Source organism: Anoplopoma fimbria, chromosome 16 (assembly GCF_027596085.1).
Source record: "Anoplopoma fimbria isolate UVic2021 breed Golden Eagle Sablefish chromosome 16, Afim_UVic_2022, whole genome shotgun sequence".
NCBI classification, from domain to species: domain Eukaryota; kingdom Metazoa; phylum Chordata; class Actinopteri; order Perciformes; family Anoplopomatidae; genus Anoplopoma; species Anoplopoma fimbria.
In genome coordinates this window covers 1,005,549-1,020,819 of record NC_072464.1, presented here as the reverse complement: position 1 = coordinate 1,020,819, position 15,271 = coordinate 1,005,549, and the positions used below count along the sequence as shown (strand labels likewise).

The 15,271-nt window shown below is 40.5% G+C and overlaps 1 protein-coding gene across 1 annotated transcript in view; it reads left to right on the top strand.

Annotated features, from left to right (window-relative positions):
• The window catches only part of itprid2 (ITPR interacting domain containing 2), a 36,484-nt gene that overhangs the window by 6,078 nt on the left and 15,135 nt on the right, over positions 1 to 15,271 (top strand). The window contains 9 exon segments of the mRNA XM_054615519.1: positions 462 to 574; positions 1,771 to 1,935; positions 3,807 to 3,849; positions 6,050 to 6,099; positions 6,358 to 6,411; positions 10,482 to 10,521; positions 10,620 to 10,715; positions 12,584 to 12,731; positions 13,341 to 13,401. Of these exon segments, the coding sequence (XP_054471494.1) occupies positions 532 to 574; positions 1,771 to 1,935; positions 3,807 to 3,849; positions 6,050 to 6,099; positions 6,358 to 6,411; positions 10,482 to 10,521; positions 10,620 to 10,715; positions 12,584 to 12,731; positions 13,341 to 13,401 (700 nt within the window). The 5' untranslated portion in view covers positions 462 to 531.

Genomic DNA, 15,271 nt, shown 5'->3' with positions numbered 1-15,271 from the left:
TGTGTGTGTGTGTGTGTGTGTGTGTGTGTGTGTGTGTGTGTGTGTGTGTGTGTGTGTGTGTGTGTGTGTGTGTGTGTGTGTGTGTGTGTGTGTGTGTGTGTGTGTCCACCTCTCAGCTTCTCACCTCACCATAAAACATCTTCACTCTGTTTCATCCCTCATTTTAAGAAATTCATTAATCAGTGTCAGCTATATATACATATATATTACCTTTTAATCAATTTTCTCTTCTCATGTTGTTGTTGTTGTTGTTCTGCATTCTTATAAACTCTTTCAGTATCTTAAATTTGATGTTGTTTTATTATTTTGTGACTTTGTAACATCTGTCCAGGTTCTACAGATTAAAAAAAAAGCCTTTTGACTTCATCTGCCACATTTACACAATTATATTATCGTCTACTGTTCCTGTAAGATGAACCAATACATTAATAAATAGGATCTGTCTTTCTCTGTCTCTCCAGGGGTTTTACCTGTTGCTAATGTTGCTGTAGAGTCCTCTCACTGACTGGCTTCAACCAGACACAGGTAGATATGGAGAGTGGACCTCTGGGAATGGACACCAACATTGCTCCAGGTGGGTCATCTTACATCAAGGGAAACTTTGGCTTTGTATCATTGCAGTGTGGGTGGTGTGGGAAGCTCTGCATGCTGGTATCCCGGAAGCAAAATATTGTTCATTTGCACATACCACTCATATTGCTATGATACAAAGGCGGTTGAAAACCTTAAGATTTTCCTTTTAAACAGTTGCAATAGTTTGCTAAAAGTAATAAACTAAAGTAACAACTAGTTGTTTAGGGAAATAAAAAAATGGATAAACAGTCAAAGCAAGTGACTATAAACAGTTGTAATAGTTAGCTAAAAGTAGCATTAACTGATAAACAGTTGAAATAATAAGGTAAAAACTAACGGGTAACCAGTTGGAATGGTAAGCTAAAAGGAACAGATTTAAACAGCTGGAATGGTTAGGTACAAGTAACAGATAAACAGTGGGAATAATAAGCTAAAAGTAACGTATAAACAGTGGGAATAATAAGCTAAAAGTAACGTATAAACAGTGGGAATAATAAGCTAAAAGTAACGTATAAACAGTGGGAATAATAAAGTAAAGTAACAGATAAACAGTGGGAATAATAAAGTAAAGTAACGGATGAACAGATGGAATAATTAGCTAATAGTAATATATGAACAGTTGGAATAATTAGTTAATAGTTACGGATAAACATTTAGTCAACAGACAGATGAGGCTGTTTATCCCTGGTTTTGATGGACGGCTATCACTTGACGGTGCAACTTGTGTGTCAAAGTTCATAAAAATGTAACCTCAGATGACAGATTTACATTGCCACAGTAAGTCTTTGAATATATTAGATTCAATCTAATATTACATTGTTATTAAACAGTTGTTATTATTAGCTAAAAAGAAACGGATAAACAGTTAGAATGGTTAGCTATAAGTAAGGATAAACAGTTGTTATTATTGGCTAAAAAGAAAGGATACTGTTGGAATGGTTAGCTATAAGTAAGGATAAACAGTTAGAATGGTTAGCTATAAGTAAGGGATAAACAGTTGGAATAATTAGCTATCTCGGTTACCTAGAAATGCAGGACATGGTTGCATGTGATCGCTCCGCCCGACTCACCTGCTGTGTGTGTTTGTATTGAATCAGTTGTGGTTTCTGTTTGTCAGGTTGAGTACCTGCCAAACCTGATTGATGACTTAATAGTGGTCATGCTGTTTGACAGATTGTGTGCTTGATTGATCCTCAGATCCCAGAGTGCAGTCAAACTGCAGCTTAGCCTTTCTGCGGCGTCGGGCCTGGGCCCAGAGCAAAGACTCCACGTGGCAAGAATCAGAAGCAGAGAGCTGTGGCCCCCAGGGGCCCGAACAGAACCAGACGGAAGGCCAAGAACAAAGACCCTCAGAAGAACCAGGTTAGACTGAGCTTAGACTGTTGTTACTGTGTATTTTAATCTTAAATGTTAACTGTATTCTTAAAAAGCAAAACCTATATTTTTGGTGAGAAAATTACATTTTCTGCAACCACCATAACGTGTGAATGCTAGTCTTCGTCTCGGGACAACATAAAATGTGGCCATTACTAGCTCACATGATATAACAATTAGAATTAACCCTATTGAAACTAATTCCTGAAGACCTCTCTCCATTTTCTGTCGTACATGGGTTAGATGGCCAAGGCGACTTTTTTTTTTCCCCCGTTTGCAACCTCTACTTCTTCTACTCGGTTTACTGGCGGATAACAGCCAAGCAAGCCTACATGCTGCTTTAAGAAAACTGGGAGATATTGATGCATTCCTATTACCCTGTAAATGTGCATAACTTAATATTGGTACTACTCTTTACAACAATTTGAATACAGTAGAAAACAGTACAATCCAACAAAACAAGATTTTTTGCAGACTGAAGATTTAGGCTGAAGCTGCAGTTTATCACGCCTACCCTTTTTGCAGTAAACAACCAACTTAAATCATGCTCACTTCAGTTCTTCATTACAACTTTTCCATCAATTCATCCCTTTAACTGAAATACATGAATTCTCACCCTTTGCTTTTAGCCCGTTGGGTGGTCCGGGCTAAGCTATCTCAAAAACTATTTGATGGAGTGTCATGAAATGCTGTACAGGTGTCCATGATGCCCAGAGTTTGAATCTCAGTGACCCCCTGACTTTTCCTCTAGAGCCACCATGAGGTTTACATTTGACAATTCGTGTCACCACAACTATTTGATGGACTGCCAAGAAATTTGGAAGAACTTTTTGTCCCCCTCAGGATAAATTGTAAAATGACTTTGGTGTTTCCACAACTTTACATTAAACGCTATCATCAGGTCAAAATTAGAATTTTTCCAGTACTTTGATTTATGACCCAATACCTGTAAACCTAATTAACTTTTTCAACAGCCTCAGCTGTACTCTGTGTCTTGTGCTAGTGAGCAAATGTTATCATAGTGACACGCTAAACTAACATGGCGAACACAGTAAACAGTAAACCTGCTGAACATCAGCATGTTTGCATTGTCATTGTGAGCATGTTTGCATTAGCATTTAACTAAAGTACAGCTGTGTCTAAAGACATCATCACAGAGCTACTGGCATGGCTGCAGACTCTTACTCTTGTTTAAACATGCACAATCCTCTCAAGTCACTAAGTGGATTTCTCACTTTAATTATAAACAACTTTTGGATACTTGGACTTTAATAATCAATTGTTTTTCAGTTACCGGGAAAAAAATGCTAAACATTCACTCGTTCCAGCTTTACAAAACTAGTGCAAATGGGCCTGTTCAGAACGGGCTGAATTCTTGACCTTTGGTGTTGCTGCTTGCAGCTTTCTCATAAGCCACTCATAAAAACTCCTTTACACTCGACACTGCACTTTCTTGGGTCCTCAGCAATACACCTGCCATGACATAGAGTTGTTGCATCACACACCAAGGACGCAGCTACTTATGGTCAGTAACACCAGTGAAATGCACTCTGATTCTGCAAAGACACCAGGGCTAGACTTAATCGTTAGGCAAGGTAGGTATCCTGGGTCTGGGGCCCTCAACCAAACAGCTATACATTTATTATGATGTTAACATACAAAAATATTGATTGATTGGTAATAGATTGAATGATAATGAGAAAAATGAATAGCTGCAGCCACAAAGACCATAATCAGCTGACATGTTGAGTTACATCCCCAAGACTAGCACAGCTTTATTTGCTTTTACAGCATGTTGTAATTACGGTTGCACACAGCATCTGCTGGCTTTGACATGCTCGTCTGTCTCTCTATGTCAGGGCGAGTTCCTAACAACATCACCAGCTGGCTGATTGAATGCAGGTAAAGTATCCATTCACCACCTGATTAAAGGACCATACCAAAGTTTTTATGACTTGTTTTAGCCTGTTTGCCGCATCTCATATGTGACTTGTCAGAACAATCTGCACTTGATGATAAGAAATGTTGAATGCCGCCAGTTACTGACGGTTGATTTCCTTAGAAATTGAAACCAGTGACTGCTTAGAAGGAAGAAAATCAATCACAAAACTGATGAATTATTTGAAAATGATCAGCAAGAATGTACAGTAAACAGACTTAGTTTTTCATGGACCAAAATATGAAACATATGGGATATGGTCCTTAAGATCCTGACTGACGTTGTCCTTGTGTCTGGAGTGTGTGTGTGTGTGTGTGTGTGTGTGTGTGTGTGTGTGTGTGTGTGTGTGTGTGTGTGTGTGTGTGTGTGTGTGTGTGTGTGTGTTGTGTGTGTGTGTGTGTGTTTAGTAGCAGTGTTATCATCTGCTGACGTTGAACCACACTGCCAACACCTAGGCATACAACACACACACACACACACACACACACACACACACACACACACACACACACACACACACACACACACACACACACACACACACACACACAAAGGGAGCAGACCAACGCCCAGAGATAGGGCACAGAGTTGTTCAGGCGAAGAAAGAGGGAAAGAAGCAGGAAGAAGCTGACAGAGGACGGAAAGAAAGGCAGAAAAAAGAATGGAGAGTAAACAGAGGAGGGGTTTCTCTTGCTGTGTCAATACTGTTATCACAGACACACACACACACACACACACACACACACACACACACACACAGAGTGTTCTCTGCTGTCACTCACAACCCTGTGGCTCTACAGCACTCTGACGTGTCTTCTGTAACGTCACCGTGGAAACATGACCAGCAGAAGCAGAATCACAGGTTACTATAGCAACAGACACAGGGCAGGGGCTTCAGGCCAACATGGCTGCCGAAGGAAATTAGGAGAAGTAGGAAACACTGCGGCTGCGCACTGTTGCACAACAATTTGTGCGTGTGTGTGTTTCTGTGTGTTAAATGGTGGCAGGAAGTTTGTCCCATTGATAAGAGTGTCAGGTTGTGTAACTGCTCAGTGTTCCCAGCGTTCGGCTGCAGACAGCAGCTCAGACCCGATAGCTTTCTGCCACTGTCAACCTGCCTGAGCTGTCAGCTAGTTAACCTGGGACGACTAGTCTGGTCAGTAGGACACCTGGAATGGGTACCAAAAACTGCCTTGGATACTTAGTCTTGCCTGGTCAATAGTGGACTACAATAGGTAGCCTTGTCTGACCAGATTTTAGCCTGGAATAGTTAGCAGTTGCCTGACAGACGGCTTACTTTGTAATAGTTATCCTTCACTTGACAGGCAGTTAGCCTGGGTTACTAAGCCTTAGCCCGCAGGCAGTTAGCACTGGGATAGTTTTGACAGCCTTATCAAGGCAGGCAGTTTCCCTGTATTACTTATTCTTAACCCAGCAGGCAGTTACCCTGCGTTACTTAGCCTTAGCCGGAAAGGCAGCTAGCCTTAGTTACTAAGCCTTCACCTGACCGGCAGCAAATATTGGGATGGTTAACCTTTGCCAGACAGGTGGTCAGCTTAGGGGTCACTTTTCCTTTGCCTTATCTGCAGTTAGGGCTGGGATACTTGGCCTTCACCTGATTGGGAGATACTTTTACTATTGGGATAGTTATTCTTAGTCTGACTAGTAGTGTGGGAAAGCTATACCTCAACCGACACGCACTTAACGTTTAATAGTAAACGTAGTTCAGTACTCCACGTGGGCTAATGGGCATTGAACAACATGGAATTAGACTGACCTGGTGTAGGATTTGGATAGTTAGTTTGATACGATGGGCTAGTTTGCTGGAATGTTTAGCATTTTATCAACCAGGAAATAGTGTGAATTAAATTTGCTTTGTAATGACCAGGGGTTGGCATGGGATTGTTGTTTGATCAGGAGTTAGCCTGGGATAGATGTTGTAGCCTAATTTGTTGTTTGCAAGTCTAGCCTGGTTTGGACTGTTTCTACAGTTATTTTAAACTAGCCCAATGTATGCATAAAATAATGAGCATTGAAACACACTGGCATCAAATATTTCCTATATAAGCATACACACTGACAGTCTGTTGCATATTTATGCTTTTCATGGTCAATTTATGTTTTGGGTTGATTCGTAACTCTGTCTCTTTGTCTCTTGACCAGGACTCCCCTTGGAGCCTCTCTAGATGATCAGAGTGCTTCTCCCAGCAGAGGTAATCCACATTTTCTGTGTGTGTTGTTTATTTATTACATTGCGAGGCCACAAACTTGTTAAGACACTTTGGGGGACTCTGGTTTATGACTAAATACTTGAATTTTGGTTTTGTTACCGTTAGTGGTTACGTCTCAGAATTGGCAGTTCAATTTCTCTCCGCCCTTGTTACTATGGATATGTTACTTAAGGTATTTCACAACTTTACGGCTTTGTGTGTGTACTTTGTGTGTGTGTGTGTGTGTGTGTGTGAGAACAGGAGCGCCGAAGAACGGCTGCAGCTTTGAAGATGACCTTTCACTGGGAGCTGAAGGTCAGTACAGAGAAAAACTCACAATACAAATAAGATTACAGATTTGTGCTCATTGTTAATAGTTTCCCCCCCATGTTCTAATTCTGTATTTTAACTAACACTGCCAACTTAACAACAGTTTTGACATTTTAGTAAATTATCTTGTTCTCCATCTTACTTAAAGTCAGATGACAACTGGATATTGGTAGGACTTTCCCCCAAACCTTGATGATTTGAATCATTGGTCGAAAAAGCCCTGATTCGCTCATAAACTGCAAACCTAACTATAATGAAAATAGAAAAGTGTGACTGAAACAGAGGGCAACAGATGTGATTACTAACCCAACAACCCCTTCATTTCCATTAATACATTACTACATGGTGTTAGGTTACATTGACGGTGGATTTTATCTGACAGGAAGGTGAGTCAAAAATTGCAATAGCATAAAAATTCTGTCGCGCAGTGCAGAGCTGTAGCAGAGCTGGTATGGCTTCTCAATGTAGCTCAGTACTTCTGCTAATTCGTCAGTCAGGCTCAGGATAGTTTCCTCAGTGATGAAGTTTCACCATTGGTCGGAGTGAGTGATGAAGTAACAACATTGAAGATGTTACAACTGTATTTGCATATGTAATCGGAGTAGAGTGGTGTGGGTTGATCAATTGTGTGGTCGGTCGAGAGAGTGAGAAATGCGCTCAGAGCAAACGGCTGTTGAAATTTGATTTGTTTTAGTAAGTGTACTGTGTAGGCTTCAATATGTGTTGAATAAATGCTGTAGCTCACCAAAGTGAGCATCAACTTCGACCCTGGAGGCAATGCAAAGTCCTCCCTGTGCTTCCTGACCATTTAGTCTCGTTAGGCGTAAAATAAGCATTCGAATAATGAGCTGTCTGAGATAACAAATAACTAATTATAAGCTTTATGAGTAATATTTGCCCCTTTGTGTGTTGTGCAAAAAAGCCTTTGATGCATTAATAATGCAGCTTAATCACATGTGTATAAATGAAGATGTCTGACAAAAACAACAGTTTCTACAGAACACAGTGTGATACAAAACCATACACCGCTCCATCTTCATTCCTCAGTCCTGTTTCTTTATGAAGGAAAAGTCAACAATCACAGAGGTGTGGAAACACACTGAATGTGTGTGTGTGTGTGTGTGTGTGTGTGTGTGTGTGTGTGTGTGTGTGTGTGTGTGTGTGTGTGTGTGTGTGTGTGTGTGTGTGTGTGTATCATTCCTCTGAACTGCTGCAAATACATCATTATTGGCTCTGACAGCGAGACGGTGTATGTGTTATTGAGTTAACAATAGACTTTAATGACTTTATGTTGAACTACCCAACACTGACATGTGGGAATGCTGTTAGTGTGTGTGTGCGCGTGTGCGTGTGTGTGCGAAGGGGCAGCTGGTGGAGTCTGAGGCTGAATAGATGCTAATGAGTTGATGCTGAGAGGCCACAGTTTGTATAGATTAGATCGGAGACACCTTGTTCAGCCTCTGACACAGTTTAGACTGGATTTCCCAAACCTGGTTACATTTTTTGTGGGTTTATTTTTTGCTAACATTAGAACACTCCTCCCAAATACATCCCATAAAAGTTTGTTTAGTACTGCACAACATTTTTCTATCGTGCTGGCAAAGTGCAATCACTGTTAGACAGCTCTGTCTTCTGCAGGGCTTGCCGCCTTCAGAATAAAAGCCACCAGTCATTTGGCTGCCTTTTGTCATGTTTATTTAATTAGTTTACTCTTTAACACTTAAGGTTTAACTAGAGGCTAAAATAACTACACTACAAATGTTTAATCACCCATTGTTTAGGTTGTTTCAAGGTAGAAACACTACAGACACATATAATTAACAGCGGCCTACTGTATCCACTCTATACTCTACTTACATGTACTGAAGATCCAGATTTTTAACTACGAAGTTGATCAGATAATTTGTTATGATGTGAATCAAAAAACATTTGGGTGATTCTTGAATTGACGTTAGGTGATCAGTGGACAGTCATCAGTCACCAGTCTATTGGATACAGTGGTGTTACAGAGTGTCTTTTTACTCAGTAATGAGAGCTCATTAACCAGAGAACTGACAAACTTTTCATTTTCATTCACTTCTATGGTTTCTACAAACTCCTGCAGAAAATATCTGTCCCTTAAGCTGCTAAATGCTCCAGTGTGTTCAACAGCTTGTTGCTAACTTTATTTGTCTGCAGTTTGTACAATGTAGTAGTGTACAGTTGGTTTCTAGAGTTTCACGAGAGAGGTGAGAGTGACCAAAAATGGTTACGTTACGGGCCATGAAATCAAAGAAATGAGCTGACATGCCATAAAGCGTGGTTGAGCTGTTGGGAGGTGCAGAGTCGGTGTAAATGTTTTGAGGGTTATACCCATAGACTGTCTTTAAGAAGTGGACGTAGTCGTCCTGACTTCACCCATTGGTTTTAGGGCTGCAGCTTTGAAGCCTCAAGTTCGGCATTTTGACCGTCGCCATCATGGTTTTTTGCAACCAGTGAACCAAAGTGTCCAAATTTGGACTGCGGAGGAGTGATGCCGTAGAGACGCCATATACGGTTCTGGCCATGCTCCAAAGCATACTCCGCTTTTTGGTTTATTTTACTCTAAAATGTCTCCTCAGTTAATAGCACCAGCACCGATTTTGAGTTTCTATACATTCCTGCAGCCTCTAAATGTTTCCTTCATGTTTGTCTTCTCACACAGCAACCTTTTTCCATTTGAGCCAACTGGCTTTTTGTTTATGTGGACGTTTCATTAGGATGAAAATATAATGGTGCCATTTTTACATTTGGGTTAAGTATTTGTAGAAAACCAATTTAGTTGAGTGGCTCTGGCTTCTTCTTGTCATCAGCCTAAATCTCAGGTCATGTTGTCATGTCCTGACAGTAAGTACCATAATCGTGTTGAGAATGGCATACATCAGAAAAGACTTTAGTGGTGCAGAGGACTTTTGATTGTCATGTATGAACACATCCTAATGGGCTGTAATGTTGTCAAACATTATCAGGACAGGATGGGAGGGAATTAAAGTGTCACTCTATGAATAGTATGGAAGTGAATTAGTTAATTAAAGGATTCCTGGTGAATAGGATGGAAGTGAGCCTGTGAATTAGACTAGGAAGACAAGTTTTTGTCGCGTAAGGCTCCTTTTAAACCAGAGGAAAATACTATGGATTCAAAGGAAGAATTCAGCTGAAACTAAGTTGAAAGAAAGAGAGTGAGACATTCAGAGAAAGACATTGACAGGGAAACAAGTCCCAACAGGTTCTTTTGAAATGAAAAAGAAAACAGTCACACCTGCAGTTGGTGATGACTTTCACTGACGGTATGAAAGATGATCTGCTTCCGTGGTATTTATTAAGTCAGAACTGAAGCAGATTTAAAAAAAATTGAAACAGTGGGTCCTTGATTTCAGACCGAGGTGGACAAACACAGCTTTTATAATGATTTTAGCTGACTCCTTTTAAGACAAGAATCCTGTAAATGAGTCTTAAATGTGCACTTAAATACATGATATACTGAGAGCTAAAGTGGACTGAAGTTAAAGTGGCATGTCCCAGGCAAAAAGTCAGCATCCTCAGATGATGATATACTGTATATGTAGAAGACATGTAAATAAAGAAACAGCATTGTTTTTGTATTGCAGAGCACAGCTAGCTAGTCCTAGCATTATAAGTATAATGAGGAAAAATGTAGGATCACATTATTATTGTGTCCAAGCGTAACCCTTTTTGGCTGCTTAGCTCACATACTGAGTCTTTTTTCTTTTAACAGTATATTTCACTTTTATTGTAACAAGAGAAAAGACTTTGGGGATGAGCTCTAACCAATGTAACGCTATTTCTGGATAACGTTTGCTTAGCTAGTTGGAGTGTAAATCTTGAAAAACCTGTGCTACAGAGATGCTTTTGTTTGCGTAATTTATGGATGTATTATAGAAACCGATACTGGACCCAAAGATGGCGCCTATTCAGTCCAATGAGAATTGCTCATTGCCAAAAAAGTTGGCTGATATATGGTATGTTGTATTTGATGATATATGAGTGATCTTAATTTCCTTGTTTTTTCTCTGCAGCAAACCATCTTCAGTCCAGTAACAGTAAATCCGAATCCTGGTGAGTTCACTTTAATTTCATTCTCAACATTCAGTAAATAAAGTTGGTCACTCTGTGTATTTGTGTTAATGCTTCTGTGTGTATGTTAATATGTGTAGCTTTGGTCTTGCGGCGGATCAGAAGAGGAGTCAGTATAAAGAGAGAGCAAGAAGTATGAACTCCACAGGATCAGGGAAGAGCAGCACTGTGTCCAGGTCAGTTCACCTCCTCAGTCCGACTCATTGAGGTTCTACGGGGAAGTAATGCAGGTAGAGAGGGGCGGAGACACAGAGGGTTGTTGTTAAACTTCAAACCAATCAAATTACACTACAGAGAACTCAACCAAAAGATGCATAGGCATGTGGAGAAGTGGTTCCTAAGTAAGAGGTTCAAAGATGAAACCTAATTGGAAACAACATGATTGAAGATAGTAAAAAGCTTTTTTTCAGCAATATCCACACATTGTATTTACATTCAGTAACTACCTCTCTATGCAGTAGTTTTATTGTTAGTGGTGGAGCCGCTAACAATAAAAGCAGCGTTTCCCTTATCAACTTCTCACAGAACTTCAGCTGAATTTGTTATCATTTTGTGGGTTCTTTATTTCGAAAGCCTCTCGCCGTCTCCTGTGCTGCACTAGCACTATCTGTCTAGCCCAGGACCCCCTTGTAAAAGGGATCCAAAGGCAGTATTGTTCAGGCTATGGTCAAGGGTAGACATTGCTCAATTTTAAGAGGTCAAAAGCAAAAATGATTATGAATCAGTCATATAAGACTGTGTTAGCTGTTTATAAAGATGTAATATACAAAGACAATTACTGATGATTTGAATGACATTGCTTTGTTTCTGACCAAATGGTTTTGTTTTCTATCGCTAATAAACTGAAGATTCTAGCTTATGTTACTTACAAGATGAATCCAAACACCTCTCAGAACGGAAATTTGATGGTTTGAATAATAACAGCCCAAAGTGTCACTGCTCTATCAGAAATTTGCAGGTTAAACTTTTCAAGATCTCCATCATTGATGCAGGTGTGGTCAGTTAACTAATTAAATAGGTATGTTCATGTCTGAGTTGCACCATCTGCAGCTTTGTGTTTGAAGGATTTACTATTGAACTGGATGTCTGTGCTGGGAGTTCTCATGGAAGGCTGATTCATTGTTGGTGGTGGTATGAGGTCAGAGAGGGGGCTGACGGTGCCAGGGTTTGCGCAGTGCTCCAGCCGTTGGAGGTGTATGGTGTATTGTTTGTGTGTGTAATGGTTCATAGTGGGCTATGGGTGGAGCATCATGGGTAATTCATCCTCAGTTTTATGTTGTTGATACAGGGTTTGAGAGACACCTGGGCTGTGTTCAGTGTGACAAAAGTTCTGCAGAAGTTTGAAAGAGTTTCAAAGAGAAGTTTCAGGAGTGTGCCAAGAAGAAAACCAATCAATTAATATAGAGCAATGATGTATTGAAACACCAAAGAGCTTCATGGCAAACATATATTTAAACCTTCACTGTTGGTGCAAGAGGACCAAAATTGGATCAGATTTTCTTCATGTTCAGACACTATATCATATATATATATATATGTGTATGAAAAACACTTCCAAGGTCGACTGCCATGGTGAAAAACATCAAAACATTTTAATCAGTACGGTTCACATGCTGACAAAACAACTTTTCATTTTGGTGAGCATGAATTAAATGTCCTGGGTGAATTACTACCTATTGCAGACATGCAATAGAGTTGTGATTTCCCATGAAACAGTTGTAACAATTGCACTTAAAATTTGGAGAATATTAAGACAGTTTACACAATCCGTCACACTTTCCAAACTACCTCACTTACTATCTCACTAACAGACTAACCGACTAGCAAAAAGTTGTGTGTGCGAAATACTCACCGGCTGTCTGTGTTTTCGTAGTGTTTCAGAGGTGTTGGAGCAGTCAGAGGAGCACCCACAGGAGACCCTCCTTACCCTGCGGTTAGACTGACTAAACTAACCAGCAGACTAACTAGCTAACTGACCCACTGACAGACCCACTAATGTACTGACTGAGTGACTGAAGACCTGTGTTTGTGTGCATGTCCACAGTGTGTCAGAACTGCTGGACCTGTACGAGGAGGACCCTGAGGAAATCCTCCTAAATCTTGGTTTTGGTCGAGAAGAACCTGACCTTTCCGCCAAGGTTCCCTCCAGGTTCTTCAGCAACACTTCCACAGCGCGAGGCATCGACATCAAGGTACAGACGACAGCAGTGTGTTAACACTGGAAACAAACTCTAAATGACGACAAATGTGGCGTGTTTTCAAAGCCCACTTAACTGCTGGTGACCACAGCTCAAGTATAATAACATTATACACAAGCAGAGTGAGCGGACAGACGACCCTTATCACCCACAAACAAACTTCTACACTACGCGCAGTCCTGCCCAATGTAAACCAATCTCAACTAAATGAATCTAGGAAGACCCCATGTTGACAATAGAGGACAGTTCATGGGATCATGAAAGTCAGTAGGATCCATCATCCTGGGGACATGAATGTCTGTACAACATTTCATGGCAATCTATTCAATAGTTGTTTAGATATTTCAGTCTAGACCAAAATGGTCTAGACTGAAATATCACTAAAAATCACTAAATCACTAAAAATCCCCAAACTCACTTAAAAAATCTGTCCGTTTAGTTTTGCCAAACTATGGGAAAAGCTCTGCGTATTTGTTCTTCAACATCATTTTACCTGTGAGAACAAACCAGATTAACTTTTTTTTTTTAAGAGTCTGCTGCCTGCCTTGCAACATTGATCACTGATACTGTTAATGACATCACTTCCTGTGGTTCCACCTGCAGGTCTACCTGGGAGCTCAGCTGCAGCGCATGGAAGTGGAGAACCCCAACTACGCTCTGACTAGTATGTGCCATACTCCATACTCTCCCCTGTACTCTTGAATCTGTTCTAGTGTTTATGGCTGAACTCTACTCTCTATCTCAACGGTGTGTTGTACAGTGGTCAGTTTCAGAAGGGCAACAACACCCGAACACCTCAGTTCTGCTGATCTAGTGTTAACCATGTTAGTAATGAATAGGTTCATGTCCTGAAACTGTAGACAGAGGAAGTACTCAAATACTGTGTGTGTGTGTGTGTGTGTGTGTGTGTGTGTGTGTGTCCTGTTCCCAGTATTATTAGGGTGTTTTGTGGGGTCCTTTAGCTCTTTTAGCTGTTATGCCAACTGCTTGGGCAACACTGACAGCAGGGACAAAGATCCTTTTGTCCCAGACAGACACACACACACACACACACACAAATGCACGTGCACTTGTACATGCACATGCACATGCAGACAAACACATACACACACACACACACACACACACACACACACACACACACACACACACACACACACACACACACACACACAAAACCTCCACTGCTAGCATCCTGGCCTCTTTTTGTTTTCAAACTCGTGTTTGCATGGAGGTACTGGCTCCCTAATTGAACACACACACACACACACACACACACACACACACACACACACACACACACACACACACACACACACACACACACACACACACACACACACACACACACACACACACACACACACACACACACACACACACACACACACACACACACACACACACACACACACACACCACACAGCTGATTCTCTTCTTTGTGACAGTTTAACTGTCTTGGTGCTTTAAAAAAAGGATTAACCAAAGATCCTGTGTTTAAGAAGATGTCCATAGTTGAAAGTTCTTCAGGTTCGCAAAAGTTTTGTTTTACAATTTGATGGCTGTTCTGGGCAGTTTGAAAAGTCTTCACTGCTCAAAGTTTGTTGGACAAGACAGTTTATAAGTGTCGTTTAGCTGAGGAAATATTTGCACTTCAACAACGAATAAATAGGTTTTCGACTAGAGTTCCTCTCTCTGATCTTTTGGACGATGTATTTTTTATGTTGTTCAGTGCAGGAGTTTTGTACATTTGCCACTATGCACCATTTTCTCGAGTCTTACTGACCTTATGTTGCTCGCCCAATTATTTATTTGGCCCATCTCTGGTCTTGTCTCTCAACTACCCTGCTATTGCTTGCTTTAGTAAATACAAGTAAAAGGTCCTGATTGGTTGACACAGCTTGCTGAACATTGATTGCCATCAAAGTGGGAACACGCGTCCACCTTTTGGATGAGGTCATGTGACCCGACAGCACCATGTCCACAACAGATATCAGATTAAAATAAACTTCTTTATTTATTTTTGTTCCCCGTTAACTAGCTTACAACTAGCTCACTTTGTGTTGCAGCAGGAACTCACAAACCAGATGATTTTGACACGAATGGTCTGAAATCTGATTTAACTGATTTAAAAATAAACTACTAAATATATATATATATTTGATCAATGGTATAATTTGAATTACTCAGCTTGATATACAATAATAAAAAGCCCATGTCATTGTAAGCAGGACTTTATGCAGTAATGTAACTGAGTCTCCACTGTGACTTTGCATTTTGGATGAAGAAATATTGTATTAGCACACATTTTGAACCATGAATATTATAACCGTAATGTGACCAGATGATCCCAGAGCTGTGTGGGAAACAGATGTAACATCGATCGATGTTTGTCGCGAATGAACGTCCTTCACGCTGTTCGTTATATTGTGAAACTGATCAGATTTTTGCCATAATTCAGGTCCAAGGTGATCACTAGCAGCAAATGTCCATCTACACAATGCAACACATTCCCACTTCTGGCAGTAACAAGA